This window comes from Choristoneura fumiferana, chromosome 8, assembly GCF_025370935.1.
Source record: "Choristoneura fumiferana chromosome 8, NRCan_CFum_1, whole genome shotgun sequence".
NCBI lineage: Eukaryota > Metazoa > Arthropoda > Insecta > Lepidoptera > Tortricidae > Choristoneura > Choristoneura fumiferana.
In genome coordinates this window covers 17,224,763-17,244,694 of record NC_133479.1, presented here as the reverse complement: position 1 = coordinate 17,244,694, position 19,932 = coordinate 17,224,763, and the positions used below count along the sequence as shown (strand labels likewise).

Genomic DNA, 19,932 nt, shown 5'->3' with positions numbered 1-19,932 from the left:
AATTGAAATTTCGGGATTTTTAAAAATTCCCGTGGGAATTCCCGAAAATTAAATCGTGGTTTTCATTGACGTTACCTACATTAAAAACAATCATGTCAAATTTCCAGCGGTTGTTGTTTCGAGATTTTATCCCTATCCTGTGGGAATATCGAGATAAAAAGTAGCCTATGTTTTATTCCAGATGTTCAGCTATCTACTTACCAAATTTCATCTAAATCCGTTCAGCCGTTTCAGCGTGAAGGAGTAACAAACATATTCACTCGCTCACTCACAAACTTTCGCATTTATAATATTAGAGAGCCTACTCCGAAATTCGAAAATACACGAAAAACAGGGTCGGCATTTCCATGTCGGTATTTTCCTGGCCGGTAAAGAGTGTCACCCATCGTCGTGAAGGTTCACTGCTGAACTTTATCCGAGGACCATGACCATTCTGTCAAGAGTGGAGCGACTTAAAAGAAATGTGTTACTTATCAACAGTCTTATTAGTATATTAGCTTTTGTCCGCGGCTTCGTCCGCGTGGAATTCGGTTGTCGTGCGCTGTTCCCTCGGGAACTGTGCATTTCTCCGGGATAAAGAGTAGCCTATGTCACTCTCTGACCAACTATCTCTATGCCAAAAATCACGCCGATCCGTCGCTCCGTTTCGACGTGCGAAAGACGGACAAACATACAAACACACACACTTCGCATTTATAATATTAGTAAGGATTTGTATCATATATGTCAATAGCACAAGTATAAGAATCAGTCATACAAACCATCTTCACACGTAAGTTATATGTATACTTACAGTTCTTATTTATTGCAGTATGTCTATCCGTTTTGTGAGAAACGCAATATACTAGTGAACCCCCTTCACAAGCTGACTCTGGGTGGAATTTTGGCCGGCCTTGCGTTCATAGTGTCAGGCCTCGTGGAGATTTACTTAAAGGTATGCAAAGTAATTAAATTGTAATGCAATAATGTGTTTGTAAAAGAACAGAAGCATAAGTATTGAATTTCCTAATTCTTGTGAGAGCACAATCATTGATTTGGAACCATTTTGAAAGTCCTTTGTCAAAAAAGTGTTTTATCGTCTATAGGAACCGTAACATCAATTTTACATTAGGTGGTTTTTGGTGATTCTAAAAGTAATAAAAGTCTTGAAGGTTCTCTTAAATTTAGGAAATTCCGGTTGAAAGAACTTTTTACCAAAATAGAAGAAAATTTAAGAAAAATTAAAGTTTCTAGAAACGTTTCTGCGAACGAGGTCCTAGAAAGTTTATATCTTGAGAAGCGTTAAAATGTTTTGCTGTTCAAATTTCCCGTATCTGAAATCTTTGGTTAGAAGTATTACTCACTGAGAAAGAGTTACAAACTGATCAGACTGACAGAGTTACAAATCTGATTTGGCTTACGAACAATATCATATTCAACTATAAGACTAATTTTAGTTTTGAACTGTTTTTGGTTTCATACGTATCATCCTAAACTTCTTTCAATGCAAAACACATACGAGTATGATATCTCTATGCTGCAGCTGCCTAATACTATGCTCTTTTGTTCTTTCTCAGTATTTTATATAAATATTTATACATGAATTTCTTACAGACAACGTACCCTCAACTACCGACAGTGGGACTAGCACAATTGAGAATTTTTAACGGCAACCCATGCAACGTAGCAATACACAACGATAATATCACTTATACCATACCAGCCCATTCACATTACGTTAAAAAAGACTTTAGAGTTCATGGACGTGACAATATCGCGTTTGAGCTTAGTGGAGGATGTATCACACCGAGAAATGAGGTCTTTCCGCTAGCAGAGGAGAGAGCGAATTCTTATTTCCTAGATGGAGATGAAGTGCATGGATTTTTCGATAATTTGGATAAGAGTAAATCTGGATTGCCCGTGGTGAGGTAAGTTTATTTTATTGCTTGCGGTATTATTTATTATATATTAAAATAAAATGTAACATGGAGGAGTACAGAAGCTTTGAAGTTTTAAAAGAGTTGTATGTAGTAGGTACTTAACTTTATAAATTAAAATGAACACAACCCAGAAACAAAAACTTTGCATTGACCAACTACGAAAATTTTACTTACCGACTATAAAGCTTTTTTTGCATGGTCCCAATCTTGGCCCAATAGCATAAATCCAATATTAAATCAAAACACAACGACCCATCGCCGTTTGCTGTAGCAAAATAAACCGACCTAAAACCTTTTTCATTTCACTACGCAAAGAAAGGCTCGTACTAAGTCCCTTCTTACAATAAGTTTATCATCCTACAATCCCGAATAATCCCTTACACTTGTTTCCGAAATCTCTCAAGTGTAGTCCTGAGGCTGACCGGAAATAAGGCCGTGATTTCTGAACGAAATAGACCGGAAGCGACGCCTTTGTGGCCGGAAACGGTTGGCCAGAATTCGGGTGCTAATATACCACGATCGGGCTTTGGCTTTTATTGAATGTCCGTAGGTATAGCCGATATTCTGTTAGTTGTTGGGTGCTGAATTGAAATGGCTAGATTGACTTCCGTTGAGTCAAGTTTATGAGTATTCGACATACTCAATACTCTAACAATAAGACGCTTTTTGTTACACCCCAAATTTTTTAAAAGTTAGAAATATTTTGTTGGGTATACAAATACTTATTCCACAATATCGGTTTAATTAATCACCACAGTATTAATGGAGAAATGGCTAATTTGCGATTTATTATTTCGGAAAATAAGTACTTACTTTAATTTTATTTTCAAAATATACCGGGTGTGGCCTATAATACGAGCAAAAAATTAAAACAGATCGTCCTCGTCAAACTGAATTCAGCGATTTTTAAAAATAATGGTTTTGAATTTTCCTTTTTTCATACAAATTAAATACTGCTATCAATGTACTGTAATGTTAGCCGTGGTGGCCTAGTGGTTTGACCTATCGCCTCTCAAGCAAAGGGCCGTGGGTTCGAACCCCGGCTCGCACTTCTGAGTTTTTATTTAGGAATTACATTTGAAAATTACCACGAGCTTTGCGGTGAAGGAAAACATCGTGAGGAAACCTGCACAAACCTGCGAAGCGATTCAATGGTGCGTGCGAAGTTCCCAATCCGCACTGGGCCCGCGTAGGAACTATGGCCCAAGCACTCTTGTTCTGAGAGGAGGCCTGTGCCCAGCAGTGGGACGTATATAGGCTGGGATGATGATGATGATGATCAATGTACGCCATCCAAGAAACCAACTGACGTCGCCTATCACGTTACAAACATCAAGCATTTTGCTTTACACTGCCTCTCCGAATAAACTTAAAAGTGTAATAAAAATTAAAAAACAAATTATTTTTAAAAGTCGCTGAACTAATGTGGTTCAGGTGTAGGAGTGAGACCTATGTTTCAATTATTTGCTCATATTACAGGCCACATCCGGTATTTTTTTTTAATATTCATCTAATCAAATAACTTGGAATTAAAATTATTAAAATACCAAAGAACTAAATTTGAAATTAATTTAGAACATTCCTGAAATAGAACTCTACTTAGGATTTTGGTTATTGTCCGAGTGTGAGATACGTTTTAGAAGTGTGGATGAAAATCTTGAAAAAAATCTTACCTTCATGAATATTGCACCACGAAATATAAGAACCTTTCAATAAAATATAACTTGGAACATTATCCTTGAAAACCAATTATTTATGAAAAATGCTTTTCAGATTTCTGGTCACCAGACGGATAAATGCAACGGATATAAAGTTCTACAACGAAAAGCGGAGTGAGATAGAAACCTACATAAATGTAGGAGTGTCATCCCAAATAGAAGTGTTCAGTTCGTCTTACTCTGTGTGGGTGGATGATGAAATGGTGATGAGCGACGTCGTTATGAGCGGCGGAGGGGTGTTTACAGTGTTGATTGATAAAGTGGGTGATGAATATGTAAGTATAATTCATGATAAAAGTTTTTGTTGTTTTTGGGAGAGGCAAAAATATTTTTTCACTTCTCATGCTCGTAAAGTTGGTGTTTATGCTGGATCTAGGCGACATAAAATGACTTTTTATGCACTAGTGCATAAAATAAAATCTTCGTTTAAGACCAAGGTAATTAGGTGTCAACAGCCACAAACAAAGAAGTTTCTTTATATATATTTTTTACATTTTTTATTTATATAAAACTAAAAATCAATCAAATCAATCAAATCAATCAAAATCAATCACTAAAACTAAAAACAATATAATTATATAGTAATGCATGAAAAATAAAATTTACGTGTTGAGTGAACAATTGTTTTCACTGTTGCTATTCCATTTCCTCGCCATCGAAGTGAAAAGCAGAGTGTAAAACTCGAGCATTAAATGCATTTTCCCCTCGACGTGTCTATCTCGCCGTACCGGCTCGGGTGGCTATATGAACGTCTCGGGTAAAATGGCTCGTTTTATGCTCTCGTTGTACAATGTACTATTTCTTATATCGTGTAAGCTTTGTTTGTTTTTTTATCTGACTTCACTTGTTAGAAGTTGTTTTTTGTTTTGCTGTTATCCAGTCATTATTCACCTTATTTTTAGCGGTAGAATCGTCTTGAAAGTTAGTTGTATCAAAGGCGAGGCACGTAAATATTTGGTAGACAAAGCGGGCACTACCTTATAGCGATGAGCATAGAACGTGCAAATGAGAGATGAAGGCGAGTGTTAAAATTAGTTAACCCTGTAGGAATCAATTTGTTACGAGGCCAGAGGATTTGTTTGTAGTTTGAATAATGTAAGTTAGCTCATAAAATCATTGACAGCACAACACAAGTCTATACTAAAAGTTACCTTTCATCAACAGAAATCCGAGGTGATGGTCATGACAGCTCCAAATTCCATCACAATGGCGTGGCTACTACCACAGTTCCTGATCATTTCCATAGCTGAGGTAAGTTTTGACTCTAAGGGGCTGTTTCATCCATTGATTAGTGTTAACTGACGGTTAAATGTGATGCCGTCTCCTATTCGAACAAAACAAATAGAGACGGCACCACATTTAACCGTCAGCCTAGTTAACACTTGTGGTTAACACTAATCAATGGATGGTGAAACAGCCCCTAAGTCATGAGTAATTACAGTCGCCAATCTAAGAGGATGCGTAATCGAATAAAAATGATGCCTTGTTGAAATTTATCGTGTCATCGTCATCATCATCAGCTAAAAGATTCTACTATGGAACAAAGGCCTCCCCCTTAGAATGCCACAGTGAACTTGCCGCTTGCATCCACCAGTTGCTTGCAACTTTCGCGATGTCGTCAGTCCGCCTAATAGGAGGTCTGCCAATGCATCGCCTTCCGGTTCGTGGTCGCCACTCGAGGACTTTTCTCCCCCAACGGTTATCTGTTCTTCGAGCCATGTGGCCCGTCCATTGCCACTTCAACTTGCAATTTCTTCGAGCTAATGTTGGTATGGTAACCTTTTCACGTGTAGTTTTACCTAAACACAGAATTTTAAAGTTTCCGTAGTCTACTTCGTTTAAGAGACACGTTGAAACATGCTTCTGTTCTTACCCTAATTGTTACCGAATTACCTCTCCTCTATTACCCGACAACGTTGTAAACCCTTATGTAAGGCTGCATATCCATCAAAGCTGCGAGGTCTTTATGTAAATTTATCATCATCATCTCAGGCTATTATAAGCCCCATTGCAGGGCAGCCTCTCCGATGAGAGTGCTTGAGCCGTGGTTCCCACACAAGCCCAGTGCGGATTGGGAACTTCACACACACCATCGAATAAACAATTGTGTTTCGGTTTTATCACGTCGTTTTCCTTCACAAGCCCATGGTAAAATTTAAAATGTAATTTCGCACATAAATTCCGATAAACTCTGAGGGCGAGCCCGGGAACCCACAACCCTCTACTAGAGGCTACCTTTAGATCAAACTACTACGCTACCACGACTTATAAAAAAAAATGTATACCTATACCTATATAAAAATTGATTCATCCAGCCATACCAGAATTTTTTGAAATTTGGTAGGTATATGTACGAGTATATTTAGATAGGTGAAAGTCTAGTATAACACAAGACTAACGTACCTATCTATATAAATAAATGTCTCTCTCTCTCTCTCTCTTTCTCTCTTCTTATCTGAAAAGATTCAGCGTCTTGGCATCGCTTTTCCGCATACAGTTTCACAGCTTCACAATCCAATTTCATACCGCTCAGCTACTTCCCGCAGCTTTGCTGGATGCACAGCCTAGTGAATAAATTAGGGGGTGCAATTACCCAAGCCCACCATTTTAAAAATTAAACTCGAAAGTGCCCAGAATAGCCGCTCTGTTACGGCAAGGGACTGTGATGCTCTATTTATTCAACGAAAGGTCCGTTTTATTTGAGGAATTTAAATAATGTTGTTTCAAAAAATACTTAGAATGAAATCTAAGTGTCTGAGGATGTAGGGATTTTCAAGTTTATTGAAGGGAGGTTTTTGGGGTTATTCAATGAAGGTAAGGTAAGGAAGGAAGGAGTATATACCTGTGTTTTCTGTACTGCTTACTGTGTTGGTGTGCAATAAAGAGTTACTGTATTGTATTGTATTGTATTGTACTTATTGTAAGTATTCTAGTTACGGTATAAGTAAAAAAAAACAACGCAACGGAAAACCGTAAAAAGAAGTACAAAAAGCGTGAAGTTAAAAAAACCGTGGATTTCAACCGCAATATTCCACGCGACGTCATATCGTGTTTATGTATAAGAGCATTTACGCGTGTAAACCCGCGGGAAAAGTCTAATTGAGTGCAATTTGAAACTTTTGAAAGCATTGAGGGAACTGAAAAAATACTTTGCTCACCCGCGATTAACAAACTGAGCAAATTAATTGTTTTAGTTCATTGATATGGACCTCCGCAACATTGGCGTATCTAGGGTTATTTTTATGGTATAGGGGGCAAACGAGCAGGCGGATCGCCTGATGGTAAGCGATTACCGTCGCCCATGGACACCTGCAACACCAGAAGAGTCATAAGTGCGTTGCCGGCCTTTAAGGTAGGAGTACGCTCTTTTCTTGAAAACTTGAAGGTCATATCGGTCCGGGAATACCGCAGGCGATAGTTCATTCCAGAGTGCCTGGCCCCTGACTGGCATGATTTTTGTGTGAAGATATCAGTATTATAGAATTTCGAATTGGTAGCCCAAACATCCTGCAGGGCTACTACGAAACTCGAAACTCGAAGTTCGTGTCGTACCGTCCCTCTCGCTCTCGTGTTAAATAGTATAAGTGCCAAAGGGACCGCACGAAACGAACTTCGAGTTTTGACTTTCGTAGTAGCCCTGCTGGGGTGGGCACTGGACCATACTGGGGTGGACACAATATATACGCCTAAGCTCCATTCTATATTCTAAGCTGATTCAATAAAGCATTGATTGAGTAGGTACTTCCACTACGCATTCTTCAGGTTCTGTTTGGCGTGACTGGCAACGAGTTCGCGTTCAAAGAAGCACCCGACAGCATGAAGGCAGTGATGACAGCTATTTGGTTACTGACGGAAGCCGTGGGAAACATCATCATCATCATCGTCACACGCATCTTCGTCAACTATAAACAAGTCAGTTCTGTCAACTACAACACTATTTGACAACTCATGAATATAATACCGTATTTGACAACTCCTGAATTTGCCATATCTTAATATTATTATGAAAATATAGATGTACAGACAGTGTTTAGCGAAGAGAAAACTGAAATCGGTTGAAAATTGGATTTATAGTGATTTTTTGAAAAATCATTATACCTGTCTTTTTCTCAAACGCTTTTCTATGCAGCAAGTATGGCCAGTATGTCTTTCTCTGTCTAATCTTGAATTTCAAACCTTTCTAACTTTGTTATTTGTAAAGGTAGCTTAAAAATTGTTTCTCTATTCGATAACAGGCATTGTGTAGCTTAATTTTTAAAACATATACAAAATAGTCAAATACCGTATTATCATGTCCTGTACAAGGTGATAATTAATATAATGAACATACCCATATAAAGTATACAAAAAAATATCGTTTAGATTAGATTTGGTGTCGTCCCCATGGACTTATTTATTTATTTCCCATGATATTTATTATTTAATTTCATAATTTAGATTAAGAACATGAAAATTTTACATTTTCGTACCTATAATCTATAGGACATTTCTCGTGACTTGCGTAACTATGTGTATTTGTTAAGTTCAAGTTGGTATTGCTTAAAACAAAAGCCATTAGTGTTATTAACGATGCTTAGTTCAACTATAAGTCAACTAAATCACAAACTAGAACCGACATTGTCTTTGACCGTCTGTTTAATAGATTTTGTGTTGAGAAGTACACAGGACAGAGTATAGGTATAGGTAAGAATCTGGCAAATGAAAGCTGAACCTGCAAAATCGCGGCAAATTCAATTCAATTCTTTCATATGGTATTACAGTACCCTGTGATAAAGATTGCACAGCGGTCTATGGAAAGAGACACTTTACGACGATTTCCGAACACTGGCGAGTGGCGACATTCCGTCAGTCATTGTTGTGGTCATCGTATTTATTAAGTGACGTTTTATATCAAAGACATACTGGACTTTATGGACTTAAAACCTCAAATTAATGACATGTAAACTTCGCATATCTATGAATGTCTGTGTTTTGAGACAGTTTTGCCTTTCGGAAACCTTTGTCCTCCCTTTTTTCCGAACAAAACGGGGACTATGCAACACTGTGGCATGCTCGATATTTTTACGGTACGGTTTTAAGGTGTATTAAATATGATTTTAATCTAAACTTTGTTTTCACGCCCGTAATAACAGACTTTGAAAGCCATACTTAAAAACCTCACGCAACAGTGCGCCATCTAGTGAGACAAAAAACGATAGCCCTCATTTCAAAACGTCAGAGCATCAGAGCCACCAAAGTTGAGGACGCTAGGTGGCGCTGATGTCGTGCACAGAGCCAATACGAATGTTTCGTCCAAGTTTGTCGCGAATGGCGAACACGATTGTGTAAATGCGCTATCTTGAGGGCTACCGTTTTCGCGCTCACCAGCTGGCGCCACTGTAGACAAGGGTCCTGCCTGAAGTATAGTGGTTAGTTTGTTATTTCTGGCGTGAAAACAAAATTTACATTTAAATCGTATTTAATACCTTAAAACCGTACCATAAAAATACCGAGCATGCTGCGTATTGCGTAGTCTCGTTTTGTTCGGAAAAAAAGAGGACAAAGGTTTCCAAAAGACAAAACTTTCTCAAAACACAATGTCATTGTCCCGTAATGCATAATTGCCATAATTAATTTCAGGTATTGCAAAATATTCACAAAATTATTCTAATTATAAATAAATCAGCTTAGCTCACCCAAAAACAGTAACATTTGACATTTCGGAGACCTCTCGCTACACTAGCGCCTCTAGTGGCGAATTCATTCGCGATAGCCCTCATACATGCGATCGCTGTGTTTGTGACAGATTTTTTTAACTACCCTCATAGTTGGGAAATGCGCAATGTCATACTGTATTTTTTATCCGACTGCGAAGAAGGAGGGTTATTTAAATATTATTTCTCAGGCCCAGTTTCATTTGCCAAAATATGTATAGATGAAGAAAATTATGCTGGAAATCGTTGTAAAATCTGGATAATAGCCCCTTTCTTTATAATTTTGCATTTGTTCTCTCATAACTTGATAATGTCAAAGACAGATCGCATATAAACGGGTCCTTAGAAACTTTAAACAAATAGAATTAATACTGCTTGTCAAACACAGATTCAGCCAATATCTTTACTTACTATTTCGTTTAAAATTACGCTGATTTCAGTTGTTAAAGTTTTTACAGTAGGTACACGTGCTGCGTGCAAATGAATACGACTTATGCGATAGACAGAGAAGGAAAAAGTAGCCACAATACTTATGCCTATAGGTACGTCGTTTTTGTGGTGGTCTTGGTTTGAACTGACCTGTTTGCTTGTTTTCCCCAGGAGACCCAATTCTTCGTGTACACAGGCCTCATGTTCTCATCCATATTGCTGTTCCACTTCATGGCCCGAGGGTATCACTTCGGGCCTCTCGAGGAGGAGGAGCTTCCTCAGAAAAAGTGCAGAAGCAACAGCGAAGTACTTTACCTGCAGGTGAAACAGGCTGAAGACTTATTAGACCATTAGGTGTGATCTCAGAATTAATGTGTTAAAATATCTATATAATTGTAAAATAAAATTATGTAATGTATTCTTTATTTTCTCAGTTCATTGAATCTGGTATATGTATAGGTCAGGAAACGACACCGTGTGGCTCTTCCGATATTGAGTGTAAGGTAACGTAGTACGACCACAGTCTACGACCTATAATTTTCAACCGTCGTTTCGTATGTCATGAAGTCCTGAACTTACAATAATTGTATAGAAATTTATTTATAATTTTAATAAAATATTTATTCCTGAAATATAAATGTACAAAAATATTTTTTAAGTACTAGGTAAGTAATTAGGTTTAGGATTTCCATTAATAACTTACTGCTTTTGTTAAGATACCTAACGAAAAAAATTCACAATATTGAAAAACAACGCAGGTCTTTGTGCATTTTTTTCCTTTTACAGAAACTATTTGTTACAGGCAAATCGAAATGGATTTCAAACTTTGAATCGTTATAATCCTATCTTTCGCTTTTTTCGTGTAGTGAGAATGAAAGATTTAAGTGAAGTTCATATTTTTCGTATTCAGAGAGTAGATTCTGCATTAGGCAAAAATAATTAAACGTTACCATACAAACCTGCCTTTGAAAAAAATACTATGTAATCTGTCCTACCTAAAAGTTAAAGGAAAAACTGTTAATGAATTGTTGTAGACTTTGAGATAACGTTAATATTTATAACTAGATGTGATAACAGAATTAAATGTTAATTAAACAATACGCAGGGTTGTAAATAATGCGTATTTTCTTAATTTAGTTAATTTATGATTTTGAGTTACAATCAAAAGTGAATATTTACCTACTAATCTTAAGAGACGAATATTATTATAATTATACATATTCTAATATCATTTGTTTTTTTTGGCAGCAGTACGTTTGCTCATAGAATCTAAGATTGTATAAAAAAAAAACTTTATGTATGTCATGCTCCCTGGAAACCTCACTGTCTGTTTTGTGATTTATTAAGACATAACGCTGATGTACACAATCGTGGTACCTATCTTGAGAAAAAATACTCACTAGATTGTGAGAATGAGTAGTAACCTCAAAATTTAAATTTACAACTTTTGGGTGCCCCGGACGGAATTCGAACCCAACGGAGTCCAACATTAGCCGTGTCGATATCTTTGCACTTGACTATATACCTCACGGGTTGAATTTCAATTACTTTAACACAGTTGCTTGCTAAGCAATTTATGCTCTTCGTAATGCATATGGTGAAATGGAACGGGTGGTGAAACACCAGGAGTCTTGAATAATGAACGTCTCTGCATCGGAAAAAGCAATCTTTCGTAAAAAGTGATGAGCAGTTGACATTAAACTATTGTATCTTATATTATTCACACTAAAAATCGTGAAATATATAAAGACTGTTTGTACCTATTGTTTGGGCGATACAGGAAAGAAGAAAGTATGAAACTATCATTTAAACATACTAGCTAGCACACACTAGTAGCTAGTAGCTTTTACTAGCTGTTGCCTGCGACTTCATCTTCAAAGAATTCGTTAATCGCTGAAACTGTGCAATTTCCCGGGATAAAAACTATCCTATGTCCTTCATGGTTCTTCTTAGGCTCTCAAATTATCTCCATTCTTACCAAAATTTACCTAAATCTGTTCAGCGGTTTAGTCATGAAGGAGTAACAAACAGATAGAAAAACAGCTATTTTCGCTTATAAATAATAAATAAATATCACGGGACAATTCACACCAATTGACCTAGTCCCAAAGTAAGCTTAGCAAAGCTTGTGTTATGGATACTAAGCAACGGATAAATATAATTATATAATAAATAAATATCACGGGACAATTCACACCAATTGACCTAGTCCCAAAGTAAGCTTAGCAAAGCTTGTGTTATGGGTACTAAGCAACGGATAAATATAATTATATAGATAGATACATACTTAAATACATAGTAAACACCCAAGACCCGAGAACAAACATTCGTATTTTTCATACAAATATCTGCCCCGACACGGGAATCGAACCCGGGACCTCAAGCTTCGTAGTCAGGTTCCCTAACCACTAGGCCATCTGGTCGTCGCTCGGCTTATATAATGTTAACATGGATAGTGGGATTCATTTCTTTTCATTTGAATGAAGCTTTATGAAAAGGTAGTAAGTATAGTAAGTAGGTGCTGTTCACAAAGAGTACCGACGAGATTACTTCGAGACTATATTTGTATGCACGGTACGAGCGCACATAATACACAATATTGGAGAAATGATATTAATTTTATCACGAAACGTATTGCAAAGTATGTAATATGTTTGCATTGAATTATTTCAATGGATTTGTTTACTTGAGCGCGCTTAAAATATTGCAAAACACGGTTTGGTGTGCTATTAGGTATGAGAAGGAATGGGAGCTGGAGCTTACCATGCATAGACTGTAACGTACTTTGTACTAAAAGAACTAAAAGACCGAACTCCGTACTAGTACATCTGCAAGATTCTACAAGTTGCGAGCGATCCGTTTAGTGAACGAATACGCACAACTTCATGACCCTATTACCTACCTCAGGTCTTTTTGTGTAAGACACTTGGAATCACAACTGTTTTCATGTCTTCTCTCTGCCACATGATGTAGGATGAAAGAAAGAGACGATGAATACTATTACGACAGCCCGTATTGCCTAACGTTTCTGACGCCCGCGATCGCAATCAAATGACAGTTTTTGTATGCGAAATCTGTCATTTGATAGCGATCGCGAGCGTCAGAAGCAAGCACTGCTGCTTCACTGCAGGATTAGCGAGCAAGATGGTGGTAGCAATCCGGGCGGACCTTGCACAAGGTCCTACCACCTGCAAATTAACTATAATAGTAAACAAAAAAACCGTCAATGGTGTCTTGATTATTGAAATTCCACATTAAACTATATTAATATTTACATTTCTGTTTTGAAATACATTCATTAGTCTAGTTTGTATTACAATGATAGATAAATAAAATATTTAAAATCCTTGAATGTACCAAATCTGGCAGCTGAAGATTGCTTACATTTAGTTAATTACCTAAACCTTTCATTCAAGTACAACTAACAAAGTACCAGAACTTAACGCCAGGGAATGATTTTGTCCCAGTCGCGGTGGGGTCCATGGTGTTCCGAAGCAAAGACGTTTGTGAGGGCTTTAGGGTTGCGGATGCGCAAAAGGGGTTGTGATCCGAGGTCGGGCTCGTACTTGGATCAACGAATATCGTTGGCAATACAGCGCGGTAATGCGGCGGGTATTTTCGGTACTTTTGAGCCGGATAAGGGTCGGGTTGGGATTTGACATACGCAACGAAGAAAAGCGTTTTTAGCGGAGCTGTAGGTGTGTATTTCTTGCTTTTAGTTTTAGTTACCTGACGAAACTAAGTACACCTAACCTAACCTAAGTATAACTAAGTGAAACGTGTAAGTATACGTGTAAAAATTTAGTTTTGAGGTACGAAATTCAATTATGTTCATGTTCAAATAGTTACATCTCGAAAGGATATCCGGATCACTAAAAACGGCACCGGATCAAATGACTGGCGCAATAAAGGCTGCCCTGGGGAGATTTGTTTGACGCTATGTTTTTTGGGCCGAACACTGCCTGAGGACGTAATATCACGTAATCCAATATAGTATCACCAATAATCGGTATTTGGTCAATGTCAAACTACGAATACGACAACACCTTTTACATAGGAAAGATTTACATCTGCGTCACTTTTGATTAGCTACATGAGCTACAATACATGTCAAACTGAATGAATGATGACTGATGGAACAAATCAAACAGGGTGAATCAGAATGTTTTAGATTGAAATCAACGGAGTTAATTAAATTTAACGATTTCGCTGTGAGACTAGTTGTTGCTCACGATTTTGTCTCTGCCCCGTTCACACAACACGTTCCCAGGATAAAAACTGCCCCACATGTTACTCGCTGATAATAAAGCTTTCTACGGGTGCCCTTCGCAAGGTCTAAAATTGTATGGTTGAAATTGTTTGATGGGTATAATATTGTACATAATAATGACACTTCCTTTTTTGCATACATATTTTTTTATACTTTTATACCTAACTCACTCAATCTCACGTGGGGAGAGGGTATTTTCGATAAATACTTATCACATACTTAATTTCACGTTCAAGAGACAGTGTGAAGTTGTAAAAAAATTGAGTTCATCATCATCATCCCAGCCTATCTATATACGTCCCACTGCTGGGCACAGGCCTCCTCTCAGAACAAGAGGGCTTGGGCCATAGTTCCCACGCGGGCAACTCGGGCGGGGGGGCAAGCGGGAAGTTGTAAAAAAATTGAGTTAAATTAAATAAAAAAAAAACCGCTCTAATTTAGACAGGTGCATTTAAAATTTAGTTACATGTTACATTAAGGGAGGAGGCGATAGAGCAAAATCTTACTACTTCTCACTAAGAGGAGAGGGGGTTGAAAAATCGCCACACTTACCTCACGTTATCAATGGATACCTCGTATTCATCGGTCATGACTCGGTAGAATCAATCAGCACAATAAACCCCTTAAATCTGCAGTATAATAATTAATACGCCTCAAGTCTGCACCACACGTCACTTATATCCGTAGATTCCCGCTGAAAAGCAGACAAATTGCTGGATCGCCAGGCGCTTGACAAAATCCACTTACCACGTGATAGATGGCAGCGGTCATTTATCTCAATTTCGAGACTCACAAGACTCAACTCGGACGCGGCTTTATGTACAGAAGACGTTTTAAAATTACCTAATCTGGAATATTCCAGCAGATGGTTGGCTTACGGCTTGTCATCTCTCATCGATCAATTTTATGCCTTTAACCACAACTCGTCCCACAAACTGCTAGTTTGTGTGTAAGTGAAAGGAAACACATAGCACGTAAATTTTGAACACATAAAAACAAATTAAGTACTTAAGTCAATGCAAGGGAAAAAATAAACAAATCGGTATTTCTACGACACTTAGGTACATATTCATACATATTTCTTTGTATATCAACTTTAGGGCCTATGAGAACACATCATATGATCATTTAGGCATAGACGACGCGTTGTTAACGCTGGAACCAGATTCAGTTACTGTACTAAAAAAAATCTTAATAATTACTGACGCTCGGGACTCGTCGATTTTCTTCGTTTTCCTAAAGATTCATATGAGAAAGAAAATGAACACTGATCTTCTGTTTCGAGTTCCAAACGACATTAACAAACTTATTTACGTAATAGTATACCGAGTGCCATCCACGAAAAATTAGACATTAATGCCATCTTCGACTTCGGGCTTCTAATAGACTCTCGTTCGTAATTCCTTATTTACCGCCCTTAAGACACAATGTACTTGGGCGACTATACAATATAGATAAAGTGAATAATGTTTTGCCGTAGTCTTTTGTCGGAAAAGTTCGAAATATTGTTTTCTCAATTAGTTTCAGTAAACTTCAGTAAGCTAGTTGAGAAAGCTAGTAAATATGATTTTTTCGACAATACACGTACAGCCGAGTTCACAAACTTGTGAGCAAAAATTTTAATCAAAAATATCTGAACACGATTCTATTGTTAACGGCATAGAAGCATGTTCAGATATATTTGATCAAATTTTTGCTCAGAAGTTTACGAACTCGACTGTACGATGGCAAAACATTATTTATTACATCTGTAATATTATTTCATCCAGTACAAATATTTAAAACCAATTTCTTATCCCGTAGTATTATTTCTAAGCAACAACACAAAAACGAAAGGAAAATTCAACTGGATTACAAATAGCTAATAAAAGGGACTTTGTTTGCCAGCTTGCTCTTCATTATTTGCTCACTGCCTCACGAAATTGAACCGTATCGCAAAGAAATAGGTCTGTAAATGTGGCTGATTAATTGTAAGATTTTCGGCAAGAAAGATTGCCGTAAGGGTTGCCAACTGCTCAAAATTAACCAACTTAAACAGTTGAAAAATACCCAACTCCAACATCTCGAAAACGGCTGAACCAATTTTAATCAGGTTTAGCTAAAAACCAGCGTAAGGAAACTTGCTTCGAAATCTAAATCGAAATATATAAAAAAAATCGAATCGAAGTAGGTCCGTTCATTTGGAAGCTTCGACGCCATAGACAGACAGATAGATAGACATTGCGTTTAATTGATAACACCCCTTTTTTGCGTCGGGGGTTAAAAACATGTTACATCACTGATATAATCAAACACAGATCTCTTGAAACGCCTAAGAACATCGTTACTGACTGCATTCCAACATTCATTCGACTCATCATCATCATTAACATCAGCCGAAAGACGTTAATTGTCAAACACAGGTTCCCCCTTACGAGTAAAACGCCATAGCGGACGACATATTTCCACTCGCTTCCACCGCTTGCTTGCAATTCTCGCAATGTCAACGCTTCGTCTTCCCGCTCCAACTTTCCCCCAACGGTTACCAGTTCTTCGAGAGATGTGGCCTGCCCATCAACAACAACTGTAGAAAACTGTCAGGAACTGTCGACTTCCTACACATTCAGCTTAGCTTAGCTTGAAAAAGGCGACAATTGTGGTCTCTGGCCAATTGTGGTACGTGACGTCGATGAAAACGATAACCGTATGCCTTTCATAGTCGTAGCGTTACCATCTAAAAGATCGGCCAAATTTCTTATTGTCGTATATCTTTGTCATATTATTATGACACGCTAAGCCAGGGGTCGGCAATTCACTTTTTTATTTTTTATTCGACTGGATGGCAAACGAGCAAGTGGGTCTCCTGATGGTAAGAGATCACCACCGCCCATAAACATCTGCAATACCCCTGGTGTTCTGTTACAAGTGAATGCTAAAATTTATCAGCAGAGCCCGAAATTATCACGTCATTTTTGATCTGTCTCAGTAACATCTCATTTATCGACTCTACCTAAATGTGACCTAAATGATATCGATAATGATTTATCGTAAAATAATAATCGTAATATCTTTTATAACGACACTAACAGAACACGTATTAGCACTACAACAGACTGAATAAGAAATTGAATTATTAAATTAGAAATTGTAAACTGCGTCGATTAACTTTTCTTGTACCTTGTCGCCATGGTTACGTCCCCTGGACCACTCTTTAAAACCATGAGTTTCTATATGTTTTCTATGGTTAAAATTCATTCAGAGTACATTTTTGTCGTATGTAGTTGCAAGCCCATTATTTTATGGACTATCTTCTAAGCACATTAATAGCATATATTATTACAGTTTTTTTAAGAAACTCTGTCACTGTTGTCTCTTGGACAACGGGACGGAATAACAAACAAGAAAAAGTTGATTGACCCAACTATTCATTGTTTTCATTGAAAAAATATTATTTATTATTATTATTATTTTATTATTGGACTGGATGGCAAACGAGCAAGTGGGTCACCTGATGGTAAGAGATGCAATATTTATGTCTATTTCACATTTTCGACAGCTCAAAAGTTAATTGGAATAAAACAGTTTATTGTTGACCTCTACTTCTAATCTTTTTCAACATGTTGTGTATCGATAAATCCATATTGAATATCCAAAATCCATAAGTGAGAAGTCACTATGACAGATCAAAAATGCCGCGAAAATTCCGGGCTCTGTTTATCAGCACCCTTAATTTTACTTGAAAAGTAATCTTGGTGGCAACCCCTGATTGTTTCACATAACAGATTCGAAGGTAAGTACGCCGCGACAAGACTGATGGGGTGAGGGCATGTTTCTGGTTTGTCCGGGCTTAGCCGTCGCCGCGCGTCTTTTGTCACTCGGCATGATTGAGCGCTCGCATGAACGCAACTCATGGGTTGTGACATGAAATGAAATAGCATACTTATAAGCCCGGGCCGAATAAATAAGCAGGAAAAGTCTGAGACGGCTAAGTGAGCGATAGTGAGGCGATAAGGCCGCCTATTGCTTAGTTTGTGTTTTTTTTCTAAAAACCTCAGACACCCCAAAAATATTTTTCACTTCTCATGCTCGTAAAGTTCGTGTTTATGCTGGATCTAGGCGACATAAAATTACTTTTTATGCTCTAGTGCATAAAGTAAAATCTTCGTCTAAGACCAAGGTAATCAGGTGTCAACAGCCGCAAACAAAAAAGTTTCTACATACATTATTTAATAATTTTTAATTTATATAAACCAATCGATCAAAATAAATCAATAAAACTAAAATAAAATATATAATTATATAATATTGTATTATATTGTTGAAAAATTTTTCGGGTGCTCAAGGTTACGTTTCCCCTCAAGCAGAGGCATTGGCTTAATTGAAGAATGACGTGGATGGGCTGGCGAAAGGTGGCACCGCTCTGCCACCGGCCTGGAGGCGCCAGACGGCTCGCTAGGAGGGACAGAAAACGTGAACTGACTCTGACTGAGCGTTTAACCGATATCTTAAGTAGTTTAATATTTTTTAAGACAAATGTACCTTAAAGTGTTCCTTATCCAGAATACGCAGTATTGAATTGCAAAACACAGAGGAGTAAATTTATTGAGAAATCAAGGCCGTTCCGACCATGTGTGGGTCTATATTGACTCCCATAACGTTAAACTTTCGATTTGGTTTATCCATACCGTTGTTTGTCATAATCATTGCTAATATTATCTTTGGTCATAATTTCAATAGTCATAATTTTCTTTCGCCCCCTTTCATTAGTCATAACTATTGAATTTCATATCGTTATTGGTCATAACCTCATAACATTTAATGTGATGATTGTATCAAAAGGTAGAAATTCAAAAGTAATATTATTGTTTGACATAACGCTTATTAGTCAGAACTATTGAATTTCATACCGTTATTGGTCATAACGTGGTCATGGTAATTTGTATTGAAAGGTTCAAATTCAAAAGGAATATTATTATTTGACATAACGCTTTTCTGTCAGCTGGTACTTTTTGTAAGGGGTCACAGTTCTAACTTAACCTACTTTTCTGGCAGCTGCTTTTTGTAAGGGGTCGTTTAACCGACTTCAAAAAAAGGAGGAGGTTATCAATTCGGTTTTTTTATGTTTGTTATAGACCAATTTAATTTTTTTTTGTAGATCGTTTTGGAATGCCTTCAATAATTAGGTTCCTTAAGCACCAAATTAGGATCTGATGGTTGGATCCTAAGGGAATCGAGGGAACTCTTCAAATATTGTAGGGAAACTTTTTTTTTTATTCGACTGAATGGCAAACGAGCAAGTGGGTATCCTGATGGTAAGAGATTACCACCAGGGGTAATGCAGATGCGTTGCCAACCTAGAGGCATACCTCAAGCTAAGATGGAATACCTCAAGTGCCAGTAATTTCACCGGCTGTCTTACTCACCACGCCGAAACACAACAGTGCAAGCACTGCTATTTCACGGCAGGATTAGTGAGCAAGATGGTGGTAGCAACCCGGGACCTTGCACAAGGTCCTACCACCTGCAAACCTATGGTAAGTTGGTTATATTTAGTAGCAATTCGTGCATTTGCTCTTGAAAATCATCATTTCGTGAAGTGGAACTGATGATGAAGATCGCATTTGACCAACAGAGCTACTACTCAATAACAAGTACAGTCAAGTGCAAAGATATTGACACGGCCAAAGTTACAAAAATATGTACCTATACACGACCTTAATGTTAAGGGCATAAAGTCGTGTATACATATTTTTGCAACTTTAGCCGTGTCGATATCTTTGCACTTGACTGTACCTCACGGGTTGAATTTCAATTACTTTGACACAGTTGCTTGCTAAGCAATTTATCTTCATCGTAATACATATGGTGAAATGGAGCGGGTGGTGAAGCACCAGGACTCCTCAATAATGAACGTCTCTGCACCG

General features: G+C 37.6%; 1 protein-coding gene across 1 annotated transcript in view; it reads left to right on the top strand.

The window, feature by feature from the left end:
* LOC141430662 (peptide transporter family 1-like) overlaps nucleotides 1-10,976 on the top strand; it is a 28,181-nt gene extending 17,205 nt beyond the window's left edge. Inside the window, exons 9-14 of the mRNA XM_074091472.1 lie at nucleotides 812-934; nucleotides 1,594-1,907; nucleotides 3,693-3,912; nucleotides 4,802-4,888; nucleotides 7,400-7,549; nucleotides 9,931-10,976. Coding sequence (XP_073947573.1) covers nucleotides 812-934; nucleotides 1,594-1,907; nucleotides 3,693-3,912; nucleotides 4,802-4,888; nucleotides 7,400-7,549; nucleotides 9,931-10,113 — 1,077 coding nt within the window. The 3' untranslated portion in view covers nucleotides 10,114-10,976. The remainder of the gene's footprint in view (nucleotides 1-811; nucleotides 935-1,593; nucleotides 1,908-3,692; nucleotides 3,913-4,801; nucleotides 4,889-7,399; nucleotides 7,550-9,930) is intronic.
* The last annotated feature ends 8,956 nt before the right edge of the window (nucleotides 10,977-19,932 follow it).